Raw genomic sequence first — 27,047 nt, forward strand, 5'->3', positions numbered from 1 at the left:
TTCCTGTGCACAGCATTCTTTAATAAGCGAAAATACAGTCATATCATCAAAAATAAAAAGCTCACAAATGTGCAACAGAACAAACCTCCCCTCAACACATTTTTTATTATTGAGGGAGGACCTAAGCTCCCTCATATGCTGCGTGATTGGGCCCTTTCTATGTGTAACCCACCAGCCGCAGTGTATTGGGGAAGGTCTTCCGCATCCCCATGCATTTCTCTTGGTCAATGAAGAGTGAATTAGCTTTTATAGCAAGGTCATGTTCTAGGTTGGCTTTAGTGTGAACCAGAGCCTGGAGGGTGTCTTCTGCTTCTCTCAGCCTCTGCTGAAGTCCTTGGATTGTGTCGTCAATTTCATACACTTCATTAACAAGGCTGGGCAGAAGATATCAAGAAAGGATGTTAACATGCTCAAATCAACAAAGAGACTGCTCATGTTTCTAACTAATCTTCTCCACGTATCTTAGTGGCATCACACACAAAAACCCTACTTGGTGAATGATAATAGCTGTTATAACAGTCACTGTGATTTCATTTCCTACTAACCTCACTGTTTATCCCAACCCATTCATATATGTATACAGCTACAGCCCTATGCATCTGACTAGGCAACCCTAAGCCACAAAAGCTTATGATAAATTAATGTATTCATTGTTAAAATGCCTCAAGACTCTTGCTTTCATCAAACACAGAGCAAATGACTGTGAATTCTATGGATACCATTGACCTTGCTCTGATTGATGTTCACCAGTTAGCTTTCAGTAAGAAAACTAATATGATAGTTTACTTCTCCTAGTAGAGCAGAAAGAATACATTTTCCCCACAAAACTAATGAGAGAAAATTTGTAGACTGAACTATGGAAAAATGCCAGTGAGACAGGCAGCAGACATGGGGGAAGAGAGAATGGAAAGTTGTGGTTTCCTGTTCACATTTTAGTATTCTGGTTTTTAGTTTGGTTTTTTTATGGGCTTCATATTTCTCTGTCAACTACTGTGAGTAGGAAAAATCCATGAGAGTCCACATATGAAAGAGTGAGTGAAAGGTGAATGAAAGCAACCAAGTTGCCAAGAAGGCACACAGATGAATCCCGTTTGCTGCCTGTCAGTGAACTAAGTATAACGTGAAAAATGCCAAAACTAGATTAGACAAACAAATCTATTTGGTCCTATTTCCTGTCTCTAGTTGTAGCCAGCACTCAGAGCTTAATGGACATGTGAAAAAGCAATTCTTTGTGGGTGTGCCAGATGAAACCAATTGTCCTAGGGAGGTAAATCTTCCATACAAAAATTAAACATTTAAAAACCTTTCTCCCTTTTAGGTGATAAAGAAATCTTTTACATGTTTCTTTTCTTTTCCTTTCCTTTGCTTTTGCATTTTTGGAAGTTTTTGTGAACAATTCACATTTTGAGGATTTTTTTTCCAAAACAAAATATTAATGTATAAAAAAACAATTGTTTGTTATTGCTGATTGAGGGAAGGGGAAAACAGACTTGGTGATTCCACACAGAAGCAAAACATTTAAAATATCCCCCCCCCCCCACTGTGGTACTAACTCCTATTCTTATTGAGGACAAAATGTTTATGAAAATTCTTCACATTCCTAAATGTTCTGATTATTTAGCCCCCCCCCCCCCGACACACACACCTAACCCCAAGTACAGCAACAATGCACCTTACCGTAACTGGGCAGAGTCCCGACAGAGTTCTATATTGGGTCTCCTTGTGCGCTCATCTAGGCGAGTCTGGGCCACCTTCAAGGAAGAGCTTTTGCTCCTGACAGCTTTCCGAATTGCTTCTATGGACATCTCTGTCTCAAAGATTTCTTGCAGAGTCTGCATGTGGAAAGAAAGGTAATAAGAAAAAAACCAACAAGAACTCTTTTTTTTTTAAAGGGAGTTAAATAAAATAACTTAAGATTCACACTTTTTTCTTCTGCATTGCACATTTGTAATAGAACTTGAATTGATCCAGAGTTGTAGCCCATTCCTTTCTAGCCCTTTTCTGTGTGTCAAGTCACTTTGACTGAATCATTGCCCCTTTCAATTCCCCTTAGATGATGTTTTCTCCCATGGGGAGCAGAAGCCCAGGAATGATACAGAACACATCTATACTGACCCATTATTTTGAAGAAGAGGACATGAATCTTCTGGAAAGTGTGTGTGTGGGGGGGGGAGGGGGAATCAGCTCCGTGATAGGCGCACAACACACAAAGCTGATTTGGGTTAAATGCAGCCTTCAATCACATTAACAAAGGTTGTGTGTTCCTTCAAATTCTTCCCAGAAATCGAGAACAAACTGCAACTTTGGGCTTATATGAGCAGTTGGTTCAGTTCCAAGATGCAACCATTCACAAATGTTTACACAGCTATCCCCAATTCCCTGGGTTTGAGTGACCCAGGGACATGGGATGGTTCTCACTGCCTCCTCCCATTTTTGTCATAGTGGTGGCCAGCAGATGCAACATGGTTAGTATCTGTTGCTTATTGCCTAAAATGATGTTGGCGAGGGCTAATCTCACTCCAGGTGATGAGCAATAGACACTAGCCATATCCTGCCTGCTGGCTGTCACTATAATGAGAATAGAAGGGTGTGATTAGGGTGGATGTACAGCTGTTGCTGGGTGATTAAGACGTCTTTCCACCTCCACAATGGCTGGTGTGTAGGGGGCTGGCAATCAAAACCGTCCTGGGGACAATCTGGAATTTGACACTTCAGATCAGTCCTGGAATAAAGGGATACATGTACATGTGCCTGAGGACACTTAACTTTACAGTGGTCTAGTACTGCACTATTGTGGGTGCATTGATTTCTGTTAAAGTATCACTAAAATGGAAGGAATGGCTACATCTTTAGAGGGCCATTAAAGTAACATTTCCATCACATGCTTAACACAAATAGGAGAAGATGGAATATCAGGAGCTATTTTAGCAGCAGAGACAAACGTTGCAATGATGTAATCCCTACCCATGTATTGATGACACTGCTCATAAGAGTTCTGTTTTCTCCCCTATGTTTTTAAAATCACAGCTGAAAAGCCAGCATTAATTAACAACTGATTCATTGTACACTTCAAATTACTGGATTTGTATATACAGTATATGCACAATTAGATATTTTAGAGACGGGCCCAAGTCTAAATAATTAATATACACCTTATACACATATCCTAAAGGTAATTGTATACATAGTATTTTAAATAATTTTGTATATGAAACAAAGTTTGATTAGCTTAAGTAATCAGATATAGCAAGGGTATCACTAACCCAAGTAGAAAATTCAGGATTTTGGAATTTTCTGAATTTTCTACCCCAAGTAGAAAATTCAGGATTTTAGAGTATTTCAAATTTCAGAATTCTGGATAAGACATGTGCAAATGATATAGCCTACAGTACCTAGTATTTCCTAGCAGTTTACCATCCAAATGCTAATCAGGGTTAACCCTGCTTAACTTCCAAGATCAGACAGGCTCTGATGCTTTTAAGGTCTTTAGATCAATGTAGTTCTTCGTAGTATATATTCAGATTGCAGCCAAACTGCATCTATGTGTATTTAAGCTAATAAAAGGCCCAGTATCTAGACTAAAAATTGCAGACAGGATTACCCCATTGAACAACCCCTCTCCCAATCCACACCCTGCCACAACAAAGCCAGTGCAGCAAGCATACTGCAGAACTCTACCCAACTCCTGGAATAAAGCTACATCATGCAAGGAGAAAGCAGTTAGCCCCAGTCAGGGAGCAGAGCAATTGACTCCACCTTAGCCAGATAGGTCTGGATCTTGTTTTTGGCATCAGCTGTTTCTGAGATGCGGTTGGTAAAGGCAACGTTTGCTTTGTTAAATTGGTTCCACATCTCGTTGGCGGTCACAACGAGCATCGTCTCAATATCATCCCTGAGTTTGGCAGAGGCAGCTCGCTCACTCTGAGAGCGGAGAATGTTATCATCTGTAAACTTGGCCCAAGAATCTGGCACAGAAATCCTGGGAAAGGACAAAAAGAGACAAACAAGGAAGTCTGTACACAGTTTGTGTGGATCCTTTCGAAACAATGCAGAGGGAATACTAGTTGCATTTGCAGCACATTTCACAATTAACAGTTGCAAATGTTCTATTTTGAGATGTGTCAGACAATTTTAATGCATGTTTTTCTGAATGTTAATCTTGGAGTATTTTACTAGCATATATAGAAAAAGATAAGGGTGAGACAAAGAAAGGGAAGAGGTAGATAGGGATTTTCAATACAAGATAAGTAAATACAACAGCAGCCAGGAATTTTGAAATTATTCAGGACTCCTGTTAATCATTCATGTTCATGCACCCAGTCACAATGTGAAGAGAAAATCTATTACATTTCAATCATGCATCTCTTTTTTAAAAATAAGAAAAAGGTACAGCTGTAGCCATATGACAATACTCTAGTTTGTATGTGTAATTTGTTTACCTTTTAAATAAAAGTTTGATTGATGGAATATAAAACAGGAGTGACAGTATGGGCTAAGCAGAGCATAACTCAATATGCATGGATATATTATGCCTACTCAACAATTAACAGGAATGAGCTCTTCATAATGATAAGTTGTTCCACATCACAGCTCCAGCTTTCCATATACAGGCAAACTTTGTGCCTTTGTGAAATCTCAGGCAACAAACACCTGTTCATTTATGGCTCACACATATGCATGCATGATCATCATTCAATGAATGCAGCATCAAATGATGATTTTCATGTGTAAATGAACTATCAAAGATTAATTACCATTTTGTTTGATGTTAGTTGTAGTTATCCATAGATGCATTTCAGTCAAACTTTTTATTTTAAAGACATATCAGGCTTCCCCATTGTCCTCTGTGACAGTGGCAAATTCAGAGGCAGTAGCAGGAATCATAACATTAAGCCATTGGTGGTTTATCATGAAATAATATATCAATATGTAAAGTACTCGGTCAAAATAGAAAAGAATAACATTCTTATACTATGTACAAAATACATTTAGAAAACCTCAAAGCTGTTGCTAATTTCTCTAAATAAGGTAATCAAATGTTAAAAAATAAGATTTTTCAAGGTCCTATCTTCAGATTGTTTTGTCAATAGAAAGTAGAAGAGGTTCTAATGGAATAACCATTTTCTATTCAGAGAATAAAACCATATAATGGACTATTAGAACACTAAACTGATATGTTTGGATCATAAATTGTTTCCTGGTACTGCCTGTGTTTCAGAAAAAAATGATGGGTGTACAAATGAAGTATGTGGCATTTATGTGGCCTTTCCCTAAGATGCACAGAAGGATGTTGTCAGTTGATGCAGTGCAGAACCATATTTATCTGTTTACACAATAACTTCCCACAGCAAGCCTGAGGGAATGATTCTTCTGAGCTATTACTTCATTAGCATGACATCAGATAAGATCAGCAGCCCTTTCCTCCAAAGGAAGATTGTATACAAGCCTTTGGAAAACTCACGTAGCATCCACTCGCTCCACGCCCCGATAATAGCCAATGCCATCAGATGTGTTCCTTAGATGGTGACATTTGTCATCAATTCGGTGAGCAGTTTGCTTGTCACTCAGGTCTTTCTCCAGTTCATGCTGAGCTGCCCTATTCGATCTATTGGGGGAAATATTAAAAGGTTAGTTGTAATTATAACTTCTGTGAACATGCACACACACCAAGTGTATCCCAGATAACAGCTCCTTCGACCCATTGTCATTATTTCGACAATGAATGTTTAGCTTTTCAAAACTAGAATCCTTATTTTATCCCTGTGGCTTTTCATATAATGTATTTGCATTCTGACATTTCTTCATTTCATTCCATTTTATTTGAACTATACTCTCCCTCATAAGGCTCAAGAGCAGCTAATAATTGTATTATAAAAACCTAGTCAAGATCTCAAAGGCTTAAAATCAGAAAATCACTGCCTAGATTCAGGTTATAGCTTGAGCTAATTCCAGCTTCCAGAGCAGCCTGGAATCAATGAGAAATTCAAGTTCTTGTAATATATAATTTGTTTACATGCTAAATTGAAGTTAGATGGCTCAGATGCTGACAAACTACCTCCATCTTTTATGCTTATGTTAAAATATGATGCAGAAAATATTTGAAATTCAATATCATTCAAAATTTATATCTTTTTTCACCTGGAAAGTCACAACTTTGGATATGGTAATGCTGACTCTGGAGTGTTTTGTAAGACACAGATTATCCGAATTATCCATCTCAGTCTTTAAGGTTGGTTCTGGGACCTCGTGGATTGAAGACCCTGGTGGATTATCTCTTTTGAGAACTAGATAATATGCAGATGACTCTGTTGATTCTTCTTGGTCTCTCAGGAGCTTTTGATTTTATTCAGGCAGGCTTTAAAGGCAGAACATTTTAAAGAATGGGATAGGGGTTGATACTAACATGTTTTATTTCTTTTAATAATTGTAATATTTATTTATTTCTCACTTTTTCCACATAGGGACTCAAAGTAGTTAACAATAATATGACACAATATGTAATTCTATTTTAATATTAATATTTTTGTGTTTTAAAATAGCATGGTTTTTAAGATTATCAGCCACTGTGGGTCCCAATCCTGGAAGAAAGTCAGGAAATAACTATGTTGATGATAATAATTATAACACCATTAGCCACGGTCTATTGGGAGGCAGTTTTGCGCCTATCTGCAGGGTTATTATCAGGATTTGGGCTTGATTCCACAGCATGAATGTATGATGCTCCACAAAATTACATTTTAACTCCTATTCTGTTTAATAACTATAGGAAGCCACTATGTGAGAACCCCAGAGGTCTTGTAGGAAGCTGCCATCAATATGCTGATGACACCCAGAACTAGTTAGGAGATTACTTGCAAGTGTCAAACCAGTGTCTGGGCTCAGTAATGCTTGACAATTAGGAAACTAAGTCTGAATTCCATTAAAATGTCTGGTTGAAGTAAGCAATGCATCCCCACAGAGACCCTAAGTGGGAGAAGGCAGTCCTGTAGGTATCCTGGACCCAAAACATGTAGAGCTTTAAATGTCATAACCTGACCACAGTGATCTGCCACAATATTGGTATTTCATTTCTCCCCTGGTCTTATTCAGAAGTTAAACCATGTCTTAATTTCCTGTCAAGTTTTATAATCTTGTGATTTTAAATTGTTTCTGAGTTATGGAGAACATAAGGCAAACCTACCATGGGGTTTTCTTATAAAGATTACTAACTTTGGGGCTACTCTACCATTTACCTATGCCTTTCATCAAGTATGTTCAACATACAAGTTTGTACTTCTCAGTGACAGATGGTTTTTTCTGGTCTTGCCGAATAAGAAAACTAAGGAGGATTTTGGAAACATTTCCCCTTCTTATGCTGCACTATTGGAAAAACTGATGAGGTGCTCACATCAGAATGTATTTTTAAAAACGTTTTGAAGAAAGTAGAGATGAGATATTTCCTTACGCAAGCTGGGCTATTGCCTTGTCCAAATGTCTTCTCATTCTCTCTTGACATGAGTGGATGACATCAACCTCCTGGTCAAGTCATTAAAGCAAAAAGCAAAACAACAAAAACCTGGTTAACATTTTCTTAAACTAATGAAGGTAACATGGGTTCAATTATCTGAAATAAACAAACAACGTTTTCTCTCTGTGACTTTTTTAAACACATGGTCTCCAACTACACATGTTTAGCATGGGATGGCATGTCTTAGAGAATCCTCTGTTGTCTCAGCAGAAAAATGTTGCCTTCTTCCATCTTTTGCTTTGTCTTAGATCCCATCTCTAAGATATGTCATTATTTATGCATATAAAAATACAGAAATTCCTAATTCCAAAATTCAAAACACTTATATTTAAAGCATTTTGGATAAGGGATACTCAACTTATACTCAGGCTTGCCAGAGACATTAAAAACAACAAAAAAGGCTTTTTTGCTTATGTTGGTAGAAAAAGGAAGAACAAGGAGGCGATAGGGCCTCTGTGAGGAGAAGATGGGGCGATGGTGATAAGGGATAAGGTAAAGGCAGAAATACTTAATGCCTTCTTTGCCTCTGTCTTCTCACAAAAAGAAAGTCGTCCACCTCAGCAACATGGAGTGGACGAAGGATTAGGGGAAATCCAACCCCAAATAGGGAAAGAAGTCGTCCAGGAACGCCTGGTCACTTTAAAGGAATTCACGTCCCCAAGGCCAGATCAACTACATCCACGAGTATTGAAGGAACTAGCGGAAGTTATTTCGTAACCAGTGGCAATTATCTTTGAGAGCTCCTGGAGAATGGAAGAAGTCTCAGCAGATTGGAGGAGGGCGAATGTGGCCACTATCTTCAAGAAGGGAAAAAAGGACAACCCAAACAATTACTGTCTGGTCAGCCTCATGTTGATATCAGGCAAGATTCTAGAAAAGATCGTTAAGGAAGTGGTCTGCAAACACTTAGAAACAAATGCAGTCATTGCTAATTGCCAACATGGATTTATCAAAAACAAGTCATGCCAGACTAATCTGATCTCTTTTTCTGATAGAGTTACAAGCTGGGTAGATGTAGGGAATGCCGTGGATGTCGCCTATCTGGATTTCAGTAAGGCCTTTGACAAGGTCCCCCATGACCTTCTGGCAAACAAGCTAATCAAATGTGGGCTAAGCAAAACTACGGTTAGGTGGATCTGTAATTGGCTAAGTGAACAAACCCAAAGAGTGCTCACCAATGCGTCTTTTTCATCTTGGAAAGAAGTGACGAGTGGAGTGCCGCAGGGTTCTGTCCTGGGACCGGTTCTGTTCAATATCTTTATTAACGAATTAGATGAAGGGTTTAGAAGGCATGATCATCAAGTTTGCAGATGACACCAAACTGGGAGGGATAGCTAACGCTCCGGAAGACAGGAGCAGAATTCAAAACGATCTTAACAGACTAGGGAGATGGGCCAAAACTAACAAAATGAAGTTCAACAGGGACAAATGCAAGATACTTCACTTAGGCAGAAAAAATGAAATGCAAAGATACAGAATGGGGGACGCCTGGCTCGAGAGTAGTACGTGTGAAAGAGACCTCGGAGTCCTCGTGGACAGCAAGTTAAACATGAGCCAACAATGTGATGCAGCAGCTAAAAAAAGGCAATGGGATATTGGCCTGCATCAATAGGAGTCTAGTGTCTAGATCCAGGGAAGTCATGCTCCCCCTCTATTCTGCCTTGGTCAGACCACACCTCGAATACTGTATCCAATTTTGGGCACCGCAATTGAAGAGAGATGTTGACAAGCTGGAAAATGTCCAAAGGAGAGTGACTAAAATTATCAAGGGTCTGGAGAACAAGCCCTATGAGGAGTGGCTTAAAGAGCTGGGCATGTTTAGCCTGCAGAAGAGAAGGCTGAGAGGAGACATGATAGCATGTATAAATATGTAAGGGGAAGTCATGGGGAGGAGGGAGCAAGCTTGTTTTCTGCTGCCCTGGAGACTAGGACGCAGAACAATGGCTTCAAACTTCAGGAAAGGAGATTCCACCTGAACATTAGGAAGAACTTCCTCACTGTGAGGGCTGTTCGGCAGTGGAACTCTCTGCCCCGGAGTGTGGTGGAGGCTCCTTCTTTGGAGGCTTTTAAGTGGAGTACGGAAGTAGAAGCGGTCAAAGCTACTATGATTAGATGGGCACAGGACTTAGGACACTCTATACTGTTTGAAGAGTGGGAGAAACTGTGGAAGGTTAAACTAAAGTATTCTTGTTCACTTAAATTAAGGGAGAATTGGTATAAAATGTTTTTTCAGTGGTACTTAACTCCCCATAAACTATCTAAGTACTATAAAAATCAAAAGAAAGAATGTTGGAAGTGTAATACGAAAATTGGGACTTTCTTACATGTATGGTGGGAATGCAAAGAGATTAAGGGTTTTTGGAAATTGATCCACCAGTATTCAAAAAAAATCTTTAAAAAGAACTTTGATTTCAAACCTGATTATTATTTGTTAAACATTACGGATTTTCATTTAGAAAGAAATGAAGATATATTAATTTTTTATATAACAGCAGCAGCAAGAGCCTCAATAGCTCAAAAATGGTGTACGAAGGAAATTCCGTCTGAAGACTCTTGGATCATCAAATTAAGGGATTACATGGACATGGACACTATGACTTTTTTATTACAAGACAGTACAAAAAAACAAAGGACAGATTGGACACCAGTCAAAAAGTTCCTACAAGAAAAACGCCACATTACCTTTGAGTAGATGGCTTTAATGACATTAGTCATGCTAGGAAACAGAGCAGTGTGGAAAGCAAGGAAGAGGGCCTAGGAAATATGTGCTATAATTTCAAGGAACTCTAAACCCTGTGGAATCGAATGGAAGTCACTTCCCATTGCCTGGTTATTCCCAATTTTTTTTCTCTTTTTTTTTCTTCTTAATTTTTTTTATTTTTTACTTTATTTTTTATCTTTTTTTCCCCTGCCTTACTTTTCCTTTTTCATCACTAACTCATCTTTCTTAGTATCTATATCTTTTCTTGCCATACCCTCTTTATTCTATTTCCCCTTCCCCTCACAATTGCAATTAGCAATTATGTTTTTGTTTTTGTTTATGTTTTCGTAAATCCTGTTGAAAATGAATAAAAATTATTTTTTTTTTTAAAAAAAAAAGCAGAGGCTGGATGGCCATCTGTCAGGGGTGCTTTAAATGTCATTTTCCTGCTTCTTGGCAGGGGGTTGGACTGGATGGCCTGTGAGGTCTCTTCCAACTCTATGATTCTATGATTATACTACTATTAGGCAGAATAAATGAAATGTGCTGATATAGGAAGGTTGACACTTGGCTTGACAACAGTACCTATTAAAGACATCCAGGAGTTCTCAACAGCCATAAGCTGAACAGCCATTGATAGTATGAGGTAACCACTAAAAAGACTTATGTAATTCTAAGCTGCATCGATAGTAGTACAGTGTCTAGATCAAGAAAACGAATGCTACCACTGTATTCTACGTTGACCAATACTGTGTCCAATACTGGGTATTACAATTAAAGAAGGATATTGACAAATGCAATGTGTCCAGAAAAAAAGGGTTGGGCTGGATTGTCCATGGGTTATCTTCCAGCTCTTTGATTCACTGATTCCTGCTTCAAGGATGATATGCCAGCTTCACCCTCTGTTGATGAGAGAGAACATGTATTCTCTCTACATACTCTAGTGGGCTTCCAGATCATGCTACCTTACTGATGCTCAACAACACGTACAATGAGGAAAGTATCACCCAGCAGGCTGACCATCTCATGACTGAATGCTTCTTGCATACTGTGCCAAACTCTGTAATGTGTAAGCACCAAAAGCTGTGACCAGTTCATCCTGTCACTGACAGTGTATTCTTACAGTGCTTTCTCACCCCTCTGCCAACTTCTTTGCCCTTTATACCCCTTTTTAAAATTGATATATATTATCCCCTCCTCCCTTTATCACATGGAGGGGATGGGAGAGGGTACTTTGGCAACCTTTTCCTCCCCTCATCAGATGGGTGTGAGGGCAGCAACATGGGGCAACATGCATTGCCATGACATGGCAAAAAGGGGAGGAAAGTGCGGACAGCTCCATCGGAACTACTCAAACTACACTTTCCTCCCCATAGTTTAGGGGAAAGCACCTTTTGGCACTTACCCTCCACTTTGGGAGGAATGTGGGCAGGGCCTGCCATGCTTCATGTGATGGCACATGGCAAGCCCCATCCTTCCTGTGATTCAAAACAGAAAAACAGGGCAAAAATGCCCCATGTGAAGAGGTCCCTGGTTCTAAAAACAGGAGTCAGCAAAGTCGCACTCTGCAGCTACATGGCTGAGCTGTGCTAATTTGGGGTAGGTAATATTTCCCATGAGCTCCTTCGTCTCTCACCATTTGGTCAATCAGGCAATTCTTTTAGCTTTTTCCTCCACAAAACTTTATTAATGTCTGAAATTATTTGGATGCCCACAAGCTTTTTGTATCGTCAAAATTACATGGATCTCTAGGACTGAATATTTCCACATGGCACTCCTTGTTGGAAAACACCTTGTTTGCTTTGGATGAAAGTAGGACCCAGATAGGTTCTGGTGTCCAGCTTAACTGTGTGTCACTTGCCTGCGTTAGCTAGTAAGCATACTGGAAGAAATGACAACACATTGTGGTAGCACAAAAAACAGGATTTGTAGTCTGGAATCTGAATAACATGGCAAAAGCAAGAAATGTCTTTAAAATATGTTTTGATCAGTAGACTTCTTATTGTGTTGTCGAAGGCTTTCATGGCCAGAATCCATGAAAATGAACAAAATCTGTCTACCAGTATTTTAAAAACTCTAAAATAAGAACAGTAAATAAAGAACAACACCCTGAAAACAGAGGAATTCCAGATATGAATCAATCAGGGGAAGCTAACACATCCAAACAAAGGATTCCCCCAGGCAGGAAGAAGTCAGGACATGAAGCTGGCAAGGCCATTAACACTAATCAAGGTGATTAATTATAACATTCACACTGGCCTCCCTCCAACAGACAAGAGGTGTTAGCTGGCCCTGATTATTTCCTGTCTGGAATTTCTCTGTTTTCTGAGTGGTGTTCTTTATTTACTTTCCTGATTTTAGAGTTTTTAAAATACTGAAATTTTGCCCACATCTACTAACTTTGTCCCCACTTCAGGTAAGTCACCCCAGCCTTACCATCAGAGTTGTCAGAGGTTAAGAAGAAGGTCTGCTCATCATTCTCATGCTCAGCAGAGGACAAGGACCATAGTTATCATGCTAGGCATATTCTCCAACATGCCAAAGCCTAGTTACTGTAGCCCTATTCAAGTTTCTATCTGAGTAAGAAGGCTAAAACTACCATATTTACATCAATCTCAGCCACGCCTTTTTTTTTTGCCTAAATGACTATGCCAAAATTGAGGTGTGCATTACATTTGTGTAATATGGTAAAGACAAGTGGGTTGCTGTGAGCTTTCTGGGCTGTATGGCCATGTTCCAGAAGCATTCTCTCCTGATGTTTCGCCTGCATCTATGGCAGGCATCCTCAGATGTTGTGAGGTCTGTTGGAAACTGGGCAGGTGGGGTTTATATATCTGTGGAATGATGTCCAGGGTGGGAGAAAGAAAGAACTCTTGTCTGTTGGAGGTAGGTGTGAATGTTTCAATTGCCCAGCTTGATTAGCATTGAATAGCCTGTCAGCTTCAAAGCTTGGCTGCTTCCTGTCTGGGGGAATCCTTTGTTGGGATGATTTATTATTATTATTTTCAATTTCCAATAAGCCTTTATTGGCATATATGTATTTCAAGACAGTGTAAAATGCAAAGTATATTATATAATAGAAAAACAATAGAAAAGCTTCACATTTGTCAAACATTCTATCATCATCATCATCATCATCATCATCAGGTCTTGCTCCCGGGAAGGTTCCTCTGCCGTTGTTCCCTACCTATCTATCTACCTTGCCACATATTCTCCAAATTCTGTGTATGTGTATGTATACATAAGATATACAGTAGAGTCTCACTTATCCAACTTTCACTTATCCAACATTCTGTATTATCCAACACAATTTGCCTTTTAGTAGCCAGTGCTTTTGTAGTCAATTTCAATACATTGTAAAGTTTTGGTGCTAAATTCGTAAATACAGCTATTACTACATAACGTTGCCGTGTATTGATCTGCTTTTTCTGTCGATTTGTTGTAAAACATGATGTTTTGGTGCTTAATTTGTAAAATCATAATGTAATTTGATTTTTAACAGGATTTTCCTGAATCCCTCCTTATTATCCAACATTTTTGCTTATCTAACGTTCTGCCAGCCCGTTTATGTTGGATAAGTGAGACTCTACACACACACACACACAAACACATATGCAGGGACCATATGTACCTCTCTCTCATATATATATATATATATATATATATATATATATATATATATATATATATCTGTGTGTGTGTGTGTGTGTGTGTGTTACACACACACGTACAGTAGAGTCTCACTTATCCAACATTTGCTTATCCAATGTTCTGGATTATCCAACACAGTCTACCTTTTAGTAGTCAATGTTTTTGTAGTCAATGTTTTCAATACATTATGATGTTTTGGTACTAAATTCGTAAATACAGTAATTACTACGTAGCATTACTGCATATTGAACTACTTTTTCTGTCAAATGTGTTGTTAAACATGATGTTTTGGTGCTTAATTTGTAAAATCCTAACCTAATTTGATGATTAATAGGCTTTTCCTTAATTCCTCATTATTATCCAATATATTCGCTTATCCAACGTTCTGTCGGCTCATTTATGTTGGATAAGTGAGACTCTACTGTATATATATTCTATTCACCTCTACTTTCTACCTTTTTAATTTTCAGTGATTGGTTTGGGGGGAGGCACCAAAAATACTATTTGCTTACACTTTAAAATTATCTAGGGCTGGCCCTGCCTCAAGGGGATTGGAGGGGAAAGTCAAGTGTCCTAGAAATGGTGTCTAAGAGTGGTGCTTTGGGTCTCCTTTAAACAGATGGTTGAGGTGGGAGGAGATGGTTGAGGTGTGATGGGGTAAATAAATTATTCGTCTTCTTTAAAGACGGAATCCCATACAAAGAAGACAATTCTACAAGCAAGAAGACAATTTCCCCTGCTTTCCCCAGTTCCATCTGATGAAGTCCTAACTGCCCTGAACTGGATTATATGAATCTACACTGCCATATAAACCAGTTTAATGCAGTTTTTTGTGGGGCATCATGCATTATTTGGCAGCTTAGATCCAGCCATTGTGCAATGATCCCACATTCACCAACAGCCATTTTGACCAATAGAAGTTATCATGACTGAACATAATGCAGAACATTTGGATCATCACTTAATTCAACAGAGATAAGCTTGCCCTGAACTAAATTAAGACCTCTTTGATTCAAACTCTGGCCTGAAGTACTATTCGGCAAGAGCCATCCAGTGTATATTTTAGGGACATAAACATAAAGGCTAAAATAACCCTGAAACCTGTTTTAAAGGTCAGTCAGCTGCCCAGTGTGATGGAGATCTGTGTTGCTATGCCCCACTCAGCAATAGCACAGATTTCCATTGCTCTATGACTGACTGAATTTTAAAGTGGATGTCAGGGGTTCGGCGGGGAGTTTATGTTTGATGCAGAATCTCAACAAAAATTAAAATGTATTGGTTCAGACCAGAGCTTTAAAACTTTTGAGGGAAGGAGAACCATGATTCCAAAATCCTCCAGACAACAAAACCAGTGGTTACTCTGGCTGTGGGATTCTGGGGGCTATAATCTCAAAAAGTTATTTTTCCTAAACTAGATGGGGAATGTTTTACTGCTGAAGAAGTAAACACTTAAGAGGAAAAAGCACAAACAAGGCAGGACTAAGAAGCAGGATGTACAAAGGAAAACAAGGCCCGGAAGATGCTTCCAAGATAGCAACATGATACTTAAAATTATTGTTGGGATACTTCCTGCCTTCTGTGACACCAGTGAGGTTCCCAAATAATATCCAGGAATTGCAGGAAGAACAGGAAAAAGTCAGAAGCAGAAGATGAGGGAGTACTGGACATGTACTAAATAGTAAATGCCCTAAACACAGTTATCTCTTGAGGGATTTTTGTATTCTATTTTCAAACCAAACCGTTTCCTCCTATTCTCTCAAGTTAGCAACAATCAGTAAAAGAAGAATACATGTTCATTATTCATATATTACAGGTTTATTTAATTATAATCCATCCACCCACCCGCTGCTTCTTCATGGATGAAATCATCAGTGTGCATCAGTGTATATCTATTTAAAGCTAACTTTGTAACCAGTAAAAAGATGCCATGAATATACTTTAATTAGTTTTTTACAAACTGTGTTTCCGTTGTGTCGGCTATCCACGTTTATGTCAGGGCTGTAGAGTATGATGTTATTGGACTGGAACAGCCGCTCAGAGTTGTTGGATGTTACCAGTTGTGTGATCTCAGATGGCAGGCCCCGTACTGAAGAGGCCCATAGCCACACAGATATTTGTAGTGAATGATGGGTGTTGCAAGCCAAGATCAGTGAGGCTTTTAGTATTCATACCTGATATATGTGATACTTACTAAAATGCTTTCCCATCCCCATCATCATCACCAGAAAATATATGCTGCAACTGTCATGCAGAGTACTTTCATTTTAGCGTTTCTGGGAATACTTCTTGGCAGAAAGGCAGGATAGAACCAAATACCCAAGCCAGATTTTAAAATGGATTCAAAGCCCCTGTAGCATTATACCAATAGCCAGGCCAGGAATTAAACAACATTCTTTATGTTACACCATCCCACAAAAACACATTTTGTTTTATTTTTCTACACAATCAACACAGCTACTCCTACATATATAATTTCCCCCTATTCATGTTATTGTGTGAACTCACCGTCATTAGTTGTTTTTCTACATCATCATGAACAAGATCAATGCCCATCCTCTTCTCTCTGTGAAGTAAGCATTCCTGGGCTACCTGTAGACATTAGAAAAAACTCTGCTGAAAGTTATATTTTCTGTAAATGAGCTGTCGGAAACTATCTAAAAACCTATCTCTTCCAGCAGGCCTACCCGGACTGTTTTAATCATGAATTTTAAACTTGTGTTCTGTGTTTTAATCTTTGTTCTGTGCATTTTAATATGTCTTTTCTAGAAATATGTTTTAATATGTATCTTTTATAAAATACATTTTAATATGTGGATTTATAAAATCTTTACAATGATTGTGTGTTTAACTATGCTGAAGCCTGCCTCAAGCCATGAGGAGAGGTGGATAAAAATAAAATTATTGTTATTATTGTTATTATCATTATTATCACTGCTATTTAAATTTGCCATTATGTAACAGTGGAATATGTTCCATGGTGTTGGCATGCCTTCCACACTGAAATTGATCCTTTTGTGAATACATTTTATACTGTGTAATACCATGTGTTAGTCTATCTATCTATGTGCCATTTACCAGTGCTGTTCATTTGGAACTTAACTATTCAGAAGCTGTTCACCTGCTTTGATACAGGTGGATGATATTTATTTCCAAGATTTGGAAATATTTGTTCCTGTTGCTTGCTGCAGGATAACATGAGATGCTGTTTACAGTTTAAATGCTGCTTTATGGCATGATGTTTTAGGTTTTCTCTACCTTCATGCTATTGATTTTTTGGAAAAGAGAGAAGACGTAATAAACTGGAATTGATTTTCTTCTGAGCATGGAGGCAAATAGTGTATAGTGAGATATAATATTCATTTGATGCTTGTTGAAATGACAGTGTTTTACAGAGCTAAGATGAAGTGATTTATCGCTGAAGTTAACAATGAGAGCAAAGGACAATACTGGGGTTTGAAAAGATAGTCCTTTTGAAGCCAGATGCAGCCCTGGTGTGTTTGGCACCTATTTGCAGGATGGTTTTCATATATTGAAGGTTTGGATTATTTCCCATTAACCATCAATTAACACAGAAAAAGTCCAAAAAGTGCATGGAATAGCTGAATCACAGTGCGTGTCAATGGAATTGACCACATTTACCTGTAGTTGTCCTTCTGTTTCTACGAGGGCTCTTTCTACTCTCTTCTTCATATCTGTAAGAGCATTTGTTTCTCCAATCATCCCATCTATCTCATGGTTGATCTCTGATTTCCAAAACACTATATCATTGACGCGTTCTCCCAGGTTTTTGGTGGATTCATTTTGAGTTTTCCTGATCTGTTGGTCCTTTTCTTGAATCAGCCGGGAAGTATCCACCCTCAGCCTCTCAGCATTGTGTCGGGATGCCTCTGACTCCTTGTAGTTAGTCAGAGTAGCCCGATACCAGTCATCTGGAGTGTATCTTGTAAAGAGGGCTGTTCTGTTGGAGACGAAAGGGAGTGCGTGGCTTGGGGTGAGTCCCTGAGAGCTTTTCGAGAAAGGAGCCAAAGTTGGGGTGATGGCTGCAACTTTATAGTAGGTACTTGGTCTCCAAGGAAGGCTCAGGCTATGAGTCAGTGCATAGTGAGGGAATCGGTTCTTGTAACTTGAAGCCATGGTGCTGATGGCTGGCAGGAAATTTGAGGGTGTTGGTCTGGGATGGGCAAAAGTTGCTGTCAAGGTCGAACCCACAAGCTCCATGATTGCAGAAGTCTATCCAGTCAAGGTTCAAAGGAAAGCAAGAAGGAAAACACACTGGAAGAAGTTGGGAAGCCTGAGGAGAAATGGCAAGAGGAAAAGCAGCTTATTTCCAACAACAAATATTTGGATGCTGTTCTAAAAGAAAAACAATTAGCTATTTACAGTGCAATATTTTACACAAGTCTATTGAGATGTCCCATTGATTTAACAAAGCTGACTAAAAGGTACATGGATACAACTCCAATATAGTAGTAACAGTAACAACAATAACAGTGCATTGGAGTGGGATTTATTTATGCTAGAGAGAGGTCACAAGGGAATTCTAAGTCTTGCCCCGAATTATAAATTTCAGGATTCCATGAGATACAATCATGCTATCTAAACTACGATTAAACGGATTATAATTACATAGTGTGGATTTATCTTTTCTTTCTCTCATTGCTAAGTATATGTGGCTGTCATACAAACAAGATGCTACAATACACATACATTTTTCAGATCTACAGGGCAGGTTTCACTGTTTTGAAGCCAAGCAGTGCATGGCCATCCAATGTGCTTACTTATACTCAATAGAAATTCTTATGGGGCAAAAAATCAGCGGTGGACTTACAGAACATCCCATTGACCATGAGCTCCCTATATTCTAGAATTATACTGAAGCACATGTGAAAATATTTGGAAAATGTGAGCTTTCTTACACAAGCAGAATCCAGGAAACTTTTCCGAGTACCTGGCCTGCACATCTAGAAGGAAAACCCACTATAGGCACATAGAAACAATGTGCTTACCAGACATATATAAATCACATTTTCCCTGTGATGATACAGAAAAGGAAAATCAATACCAAAGAATCTGGCCAACTGTCATGTAAATGGGAAAAGGTGCATTTCATTTCAGCTTGTCAGAAGAAATTATGTAAATGTCACCATCATTCAGCAAAGATGACTTAGAAGGAAAACTCACCTTAGGTCAACTCTTTGACTGTGTTTTTTCTTAAACACAATAATATTCTTGAAGTAATCTTAGAAGCTCACCTTGGAAATGTCAGCCACATGGAGAGATTATTGGTTCAAGTAACCACAAGCTAACTTGCAATCCATTGTCCCTTTCATTTTGCTAATTGTAGGCTAGAACTCTAATGTAAATATCAATGTGTACATAATATGCAGTTCAGTAACAAACATAGCGCATTGTGCTTAGATAAAAACTTTACTCTGGTTACTAGAGTGGATCACTGGTAAAACAGACCAACTTCGCTGTATTAAACAGATATAAAAGACAGACTTAGCACTTCAGTTGTTCTCCAGAACCATGGAGGACAGAACTAGTCTCCCAAAATTATAGGTAGATGGTGGGCTTCCATTTGAGTAGATTAATTGAATCTACTCTACCTATTACTCCAAACTTTATAGGAATTATCTCAAGTGCTGAGCCCCACCCCCAAAACTGGTATAGCTTCTTCAACATATCTTTTATTGTTCAGATTAAAACCCAGAGTGGACTCATCACACATACCATCCAATATGAGAGCCTCTACCACTGGCCTACAATTCCATATAATATTTTCCTTGTTAGTGTTCTAACTGACATTAGCCTTTGTTGTAATAGTACTATGCTGTGTTAATTGCTGTTTTAATGCTAATGCCTTGGGCTGCTATATGCCTTTTAGAACGGATCACTTCTCCATTCAGACTACAATCCAAAACACAGTTTCAGTCCATGGAACTAAATTAATTTAATCCCGTTTAATTCTTACATAAGAGTGCAGCTGCTGCCCTAATGCGTTTTGTTGTCCCTTGCAAAGGTCATGCTCTATACTTTATTATGAAGAAAAAGAAGAACAGAGTGCCCAGAACGTCTATATTTTGTTCCTCCCATCCTATCGTGTTGCAAACACAAAGAAGGAGTTCAGCAACTTCTGTTTCTGGCTTCAAATTATCACAGTTTTTCATGTCATCCAAACCTTAAAATGGACAAATGTTAGCGATGGCCTGTTCAAACAAATGGTTTGAAGTTGGCAGTTCTTTTTTTAAAAAAGTTATGTTATAGCCAAATTTCCCCAGATTATAGAAAAGACTAGCTGTGCCCGGCCACACGTTGCTGTGGCTGATGGGAATCATTTGTTGACCAGTTGGAATAGCAGTGAATAGCCTAGCAGTCTTAAAGTCTGGGTGTTTTCTCCTTACGTGAATCCTTGTTTGGTGAGCTGGAATACAATGGAATAGGTTTGCTGCTTGGAAGGCTGGGTACTTGCGTTGTAGGGAAATGGTTTTTTAGCCAATTTGAATGGCACTGAATAGCCTCGCTGTTTCAAAGACTGACTGCTTTCTACATAGGGGCATCCTTTCTTGGGCAGGCTGAATGAGACGAAGTAGCCTCATGGCTTGAAACCCTGAGGGTGTACTATGAAGGGGAAATCTTGCTTAGTTAGGGTGAACAGCACTGAATAGCCTTGCTGTTTGGAAGCCTGGTTGTTTCCTGCCTGGGGGAATCCTTTGTTGGGAGGTGTTAGCTGGCCCTGTTGGTTTCCTTTCTGGAATTCCCATTTTCAGAGTGTTTTCTTTATGTAATGTCCTGATTTTAGAGATTATATTGTTGCTTCCTGCCTGGGGGAATCCTTTGTTGGGAGGTGTTAGTTGGCCCTGTTGGTTTCCTTTCTGGAATTTAGAGGCCTCCATCTAAAAAAAAACTAAACCCAAACATTGTGGCCTGGGGGCCTCCCTCCTTGTGGCCTGGGCGCTTCCCGGCCTTGAGGCATTTATCTCCCAAAGAAAATAGTTAAAAGAAAGGAAACCTTAGTCCTTGCGGCCTCCCTCCAGCCTGGTGGGAGGCGGAGGTGGATCTTGGGGGGAAGGTTCGGGCTCCGGCTCTCTCGTGTCCGGGGCCGCCCTGAGGCCTGCGGGGCACGGAGGAGGCTGTGGTGCTCTTCATGGGGGGGGCCTTTCTGGAAGCCCCCCTCCCCCCGCCTTCGGCTCTGCAGGCCTCCACATCCCCCCCCCCAAAAGAAAGAAAGAAAAGAAACCTTGGAGTCTCGTGGCCTCGGGAGGCTGAGGTGGGTTGGGGGGGGGCTCCCTCCGGCCTGTGGCGCATGGAGGAGGTGGTGCTTGGGGGCGTTGTTCCACGTCTGCTGGGGCCCCGCCACGGCCTGAGAAGGTTTACTCCGCGGCCCAACCGCGTGGAGGCCCCTCCTCCTCCGACCACCATGGGGCCTTCCAGCCAGGCTGACGGCTGGGGTTTTAAGGTCCCATGGAGGTTTTTGATGGGATTTTTTATTGTATCAACCTAGAGGCGTGGATGATGGGTTGTGTTGTCCAATTTCAAGGTTGGGGGGCCCGTAGTTTAGTTGTTTTGCTCGGTGCCGCGATTCCATCACTCTTTTATATATATAGATACAGTTGACCTAAAACAGAAGTGAATGCTCCCAAACTCCTTCCTGTGGTTGTGGTCTTGGTGGAGAGAGAAAAGTAAAAGAGCATGAGGCTCACTGTAGCCCAGTGGTTCCCAACCTGTGGGCTGCAGCCCACTGGTGGGCTGCAAGATATAAAATAAGGGATGTGAGACATGCTGGGAAAATCAGCTCTAGATTATTAAATATGGTTTTCTGTGTGCAAGCAGATGGCGACTACTGGATGGCATATGTTCTGTATCCGAAACTAGAGCTGATGTGGTCTATCCAATGCAATTTTCTGAATCAGCATCCCAAATAACCAAACCGGATCTAAAGTTGACCAAAAACTGATTTGTAACCCTTTTGGTACTAATGTTGGAGAGTGGTCCCTGGTCAAAGTGGTCCCCAGTCAAAGTGGTCCCTGGTCAAAGAAAGAGGAGAATATGTGAAAAATGGGAACAAAATGGTAAAATTTCTCTCATGAATTCAGATATTCTAACTCCCTGCTACAAGTTGTAATCTTTCTCCTTCTACAGAGATAATGGGATATTTGATTGTTGATGCATGTTTTTGAAAAAAAGTGTTAAATTCTAATTTGTGCATAGATTAGCATACCTTCCTTATGTTCATGGGGCCCCTAGACAACTGTCCAGAGTACCCATGTGTTAAAATAGTCCTGCTCTGTCAAATCCACCCCTATCTCTGTCAAAACCAACTCTTATTTCCTGTCCAGGAGGCAGCCTCTGTGCTTTTGTCACATTCTTTTCACCTGCAGCTCCTCTTCATAACACTGAGCTGCAATTGGTTGCCTTCCAACAGGCTTGCCTAGAAATGTCCTTCACGTGTCTCATTTTAAAAACTGGACTTTCTCCTCCAACTCCCACCATGGTTCAAAACTGTTGGAAAATGCAGTGGCTTAGTCCTTCACTCTTAATCACCCAGGCCCAGATCCACCCCATTAGGTGGGAGTCTTGGGGGCAAAAATTGGCCCTGACCCCATTGTTCACCCCTGATGTCAGTAAATATAGGCAATGATCAAGATCTTTTTGGTCAGTGTAATAAAGCTGTTCTGTGGACATTATCTCATCACAGAGATTCCTTTCACTGCCCTATTCCTGATGTTGTTATGCCTTAATCAAAACAGTGATTTAGATGGGTATAAATGATATTGTGCCAGCATAAATCCCCAAGAAGATTCCAGGAATATCTTACCAGAGATTTTCAAGCACAGGGACTTCTGTCTAGAACAGTGGTTCTCAATCTGTGGGTCCCCAGATGTTTTTGGTCTTCAACTCTCAGAAATCCTAACAACTGGTAAACTGACTGGGATTTCTGGGAATTGTAGGCTAAAACATCTGGGGACCCCAGGTTGAGAACCACTGATCTAGAAATATATCTTTTTTCCAAATGACATCTTTTCCCATCTTCTTCTTAATTCATTATTTTATCCATAAAGGGAAAATAATCCAAACTTCCTCAGAGCCTGCCCTACACTTAGGCAGAGCAAGGGAGCTGTTTGAGGCAGCAGTTTTTGGATTCTGTAAAAGAGCTGATCCTGCTAGCCTCTGGGAGCAGTGACTCCGTGATTTGAAGACCAAAACAGGCTTGGATAAATTTAATTGAGGGTGGGGAGAAGAGTCCATGGGCTTTGGAGGCTAAAGCCTCTTTGGGCCACATAATTTTTATTGCTGCTTTACATTCTGAAGGTCCCTGAAGGTTTCCACTTATCTTTTAGGTCAGGGCACTCCAAAGTGAGCAAAGCAAGCAAAGAATTAGTTATTTAGACATGGCCGGTAACTGGTTGCAGTAAGTCATTTTCACACTGTGCATGTGTGCTGTATTTGTATCTTTAATGTTCCATTTTTAAATGGTTGTGAACTGTTAAAAATTAATTGCATTTTAATACAATGTATCTTGTTTAATTGTGTTTTGATAATCAGGCTTTTAGCATTAGCTTGTTTCAGCTTTGAGACAAGAGTTACATATCAGGAGAAAGGACCAGGGGGGAAGGAGGAACCATTCAAGGTACTGAATCCTGTTTTAAAATAGGTTCAGTACTTGAGACAGCAACTTCAAAGTTTGTACAAATACTCAGGACAGATTCATTAATACACTGTCTTGGAAGCTACCAGCAGCCCCTGAATTACACAGCAGCTGGATGTAGAATATTTTTTCCATTTATTTTTTAAACATTTATCCGGTAACTTGTCTGACAAGCCTCCAACTGTAAATGATGGCAAACCAAAGGGGAAAAATGTTAAAATAGTGAACATTATTCACCACAAAGCTTTCTCCTTGACATTCCAAGTACGTATCTGTTTGAAATACTTATCCCTATGATGTCCATTACTGAAGGTTTCATTCCAGAAATCCAGACAAGAGATCCAATAATGGAAGCTTCACCTGGAGCCTAAATCTACAAATATCCACCCTTGACTCACACAGGATTGATCGTCATGTTTCCGTTGTACATTTATTGAAAATTGATTTTTAGAGAAGTCTGCTGCTCCCTTCTCACCCTCCATCCCCAACCGTTTCAGACAACTTACTACAATATTCCATATTTATATTCAGGGCATATTAAGGACTTGAAAATGAAAGGTTTGAAGGAAAGACTGTAGGGGCGATAACACCGCATCATACTCATTCTGTTCTTTTTCTTTCCTTTCCTTTTTTAATGCAGAAAATTTGGTATCTCTCTCTCTGTCGTATAGTCATTTCCGACTCTTCATGTTTGGTATACATTTAATTAATAAATATCCACACAGAAAATGATACTGCCCCCTCAGCAATTACAGTTCTCAGAAAATTATAGTTTCTGAGAACTATATTATTTGGCAACAAAATCTTTCCACATGCTCTAGTGGGATGTAAATATTTATTTCATCCTTCCAAGTGAGGGGAAATAATTTCTGCAGTCTTCTCCTTGTGGCAGAAAAAACTAATATTTTTGCACAGTTCTTTTCCAATATACACAGATCCTGAAGTGTTTCGGGAAATTATTTTGCACATTAAGTCACGTGGGGTTTTTGCCCAATAACTAGGTTTTTTGTGTGCAGGATTACTGGTTTTTATATAGACGACTCAACAATCTTGTGCATTTTTTTTGCACAAAAATGCATTTGTACAGACCCTTGGAAATTCATGCAAACAATCCACGTGTATTTCTGTGCAGAATAATCTGACACATTTTAAGAAATACAAATACCAGCAGAAAACTGCACACAATTCTCACCACTGTGTTTTCTTCCTGACTGGGTGTCAGCAAGCCTATTTTTCAGCTAGGAAATTAATAACAGGAAATATTCTTCCCGATTCCAGTCTTTAGTCTTCCCCTGTTAAAAAGTAACAAGTCTTATTTCCATGATCTTTCCCATAAATATCTTCTCTCTTCCCCACCCTCCATTCCTAGGTATTTCACATTTACAGTTTATTATTAAGCGATTCCTTTTGAATCTGAACAGTGGATTATTTGAAGGGGGTGAGGGACTCATGAATATAGTCTTCTGCTCATTTGTCCTCCTTAGCCTAGTACATCAAACCCCTTCTACAGGCCGCAGAGGCAAAGATCTCATTCTTCTGTGGAAGTCACCATTTGGGAGAAGGCAATTTGTCCATCGCTTGCAGTCTAGATGTTGCCTGACCTCTTCTTTGCTCAAGGTGAAACATATGCCCGGGGATAGTGAGGCAAAGTGCCTGTCCAGACATTTTGTGTGTTCTGTTAGGCTAGTAGGTCCTTGGCTGATTTCTGTTCCACTCCTGCCAGGAAAGGCCTCCTCAGTAGCCCCTGTGGCTGTAACTTACCTGTCTGCAGGCTGGTGCTGAGGAAGAGAAGGAAAGCAATGGAAAGAGGCTCTTATCCCCATAGGCTGCTGAGCACCCAATGCCCAGGGGCAACATCTTCCTCCTATTCTTCCCTCCCACACAAGGCTTCTATCCCACCCTTGCCCTTTGTGACATACATCCTTCCAATACTTGCCATTGGTTGAAAGAATTGTGGAAGGGAAACAAGGGAGGGGGAAGGAGGAGGAGGGAGTGTTGTTAAGGACTCATAGGCTGCTTAGTAACTGTATTCCTTGACTAGTGAAAAGCAGGAGAGGGAAGGGAGGGAGAGAAAGAGTAAAGAGACAGGGGTTCTTCAGTGAACCTGCTGCTGTGGGCACATCGAAAGGAAATGTTGGCAGCTGAGAAAAAAATGAATGACCTCTCTGTACAATGCATGAAATCTGTTAGTCTTAAAGGTGACATGGGATTCTTTGTAGTTTTAGCTGTGACAATAAAACAGCTATCTGCTTGGAGACAGAATGCCTAACAATAGGATGTGCTCTGTGTCATCTGTGACAATCATATGGTAGAAAATGATACAGATAACAAGAGTCAACATGTGCCCCCACATAGAGGTCTACCAATCAAAGGCAATATGCAACTACTCTTTGTTTCTTCCTGAATCGACTTTGGTGAGAAGGAGAACAAAAAGAAATGTGAACAAATGTCATAACATTTACTGTGTGCCCTCAAGTCAACTGTCAATTTATGAAAAATCAATTGATTTCGTGGGATTTTTTAGGCCAGGCCTCCAGTAAAATTCCAGGCTTGGGACTGGGTACCTCACTGGAAAAGTGTTTTAAAACCACCAAGTTTTGAGTGATAGGAAGATATTGTTGTTTCCAAATGTACATTTTATTTCAAGGTCACAGGAAAAATCAACAGTAGTTCAAAATATGTGCAAGTAAAGTCCAACCAAAATGTAGAGCTGACATTTTAATGTCATTGGTTTCCATATGTGGCTTTGGTTGTTCATAGAACTGCTCTGATTTTATTCTGTTCTGAATTAAGAAAGGGGGGCAGATGCAAGACACCCTCAAATAATATTTTGTCCCATTTCCTCCATTTTTACAATGACATGGTATCTCAATAACATCCCATCATTTAAAAGGAAAAGAAAAGGGAAACTACAATGTTCATTTCTTGTCCCCACCCTCACTTGTTAAGTAGTGCTAGATAGGGGATAAACAACTCTTACATTTTTGTTGTGAATAAAATTAAGAAATTGGCCCTTGTTGAATCATTTTCTGTGGGAATACAGTAGTTCTCTTTGGATAATACCCAGCTGAAACACAGCAGACTTTCTATGCTGGGCTCAATGCAACATGTCAGCGCTGTAACCACCAGAGCTGCACCCATCACCAGTTAGCAGCTGTGAGAGAGGCACTAGCCACAATCAGCCACAATTGGACTGTTACAAATAAAAGACATCTGTCATCTTCACCATCACCAGCATAATGCATGTAACTTAAAGCTGCAAGCCTGGGAATGTGATGGCATTTCCTTTTTATCAGATGTCCAACTATTGTTGTTTAGTGCCCGGGCACCTCTACATATCCACTCAGTTAGTAATTGGCTGTGGGTGTGCACCCGGAAGACACCAAATTTTGGTTTTGCTGGGGAGAGAGGGGCATTGCACAAGGAGATACTAAATACCTCCTCCTACAACGTCTTTGAAAGTACATACATAAAAGTCAATGAGTGTTATGCCGAGGCACCTATTCATTTCATTTTCATGATACCAGCAGGATTCTAAC

At 39.8% G+C, this 27,047-nt stretch overlaps 1 protein-coding gene across 2 annotated transcripts; it reads right to left on the minus strand.

Moving 5' to 3' along the window:
• On the minus strand, window positions 1-25,423 carry tekt3 (tektin 3). 2 transcript variants are annotated; one of them, XM_062970688.1, is made up of 9 exons: window positions 25,270-25,411; window positions 24,701-24,800; window positions 17,499-18,150; window positions 16,365-16,448; window positions 7,445-7,515; window positions 5,462-5,605; window positions 3,757-3,979; window positions 1,678-1,832; window positions 1-374 (listed from the first exon to the last, which is right to left on the minus strand). In XM_062970688.1, exons 3-9 carry the CDS (start codon window positions 18,075-18,077, stop codon window positions 158-160), a joined length of 1,473 nt encoding a protein of 490 aa, XP_062826758.1. In that variant the 5' UTR covers window positions 18,078-18,150; window positions 24,701-24,800; window positions 25,270-25,411; the 3' UTR covers window positions 1-157. The 2 variants fall into 2 exon arrangements, with proteins under 2 accessions (XP_062826758.1, XP_016846786.2); XM_016991297.2 differs by lacking the exon at window positions 24,701-24,800 and having other exon boundaries at window positions 25,270-25,423.
• Window positions 25,424-27,047: the final 1,624 nt, after the last annotated feature.

The sequence above is a fragment of the Anolis carolinensis genome, chromosome 2 (assembly GCF_035594765.1).
Source record: "Anolis carolinensis isolate JA03-04 chromosome 2, rAnoCar3.1.pri, whole genome shotgun sequence".
Lineage (NCBI taxonomy): Eukaryota > Metazoa > Chordata > Lepidosauria > Squamata > Dactyloidae > Anolis > Anolis carolinensis.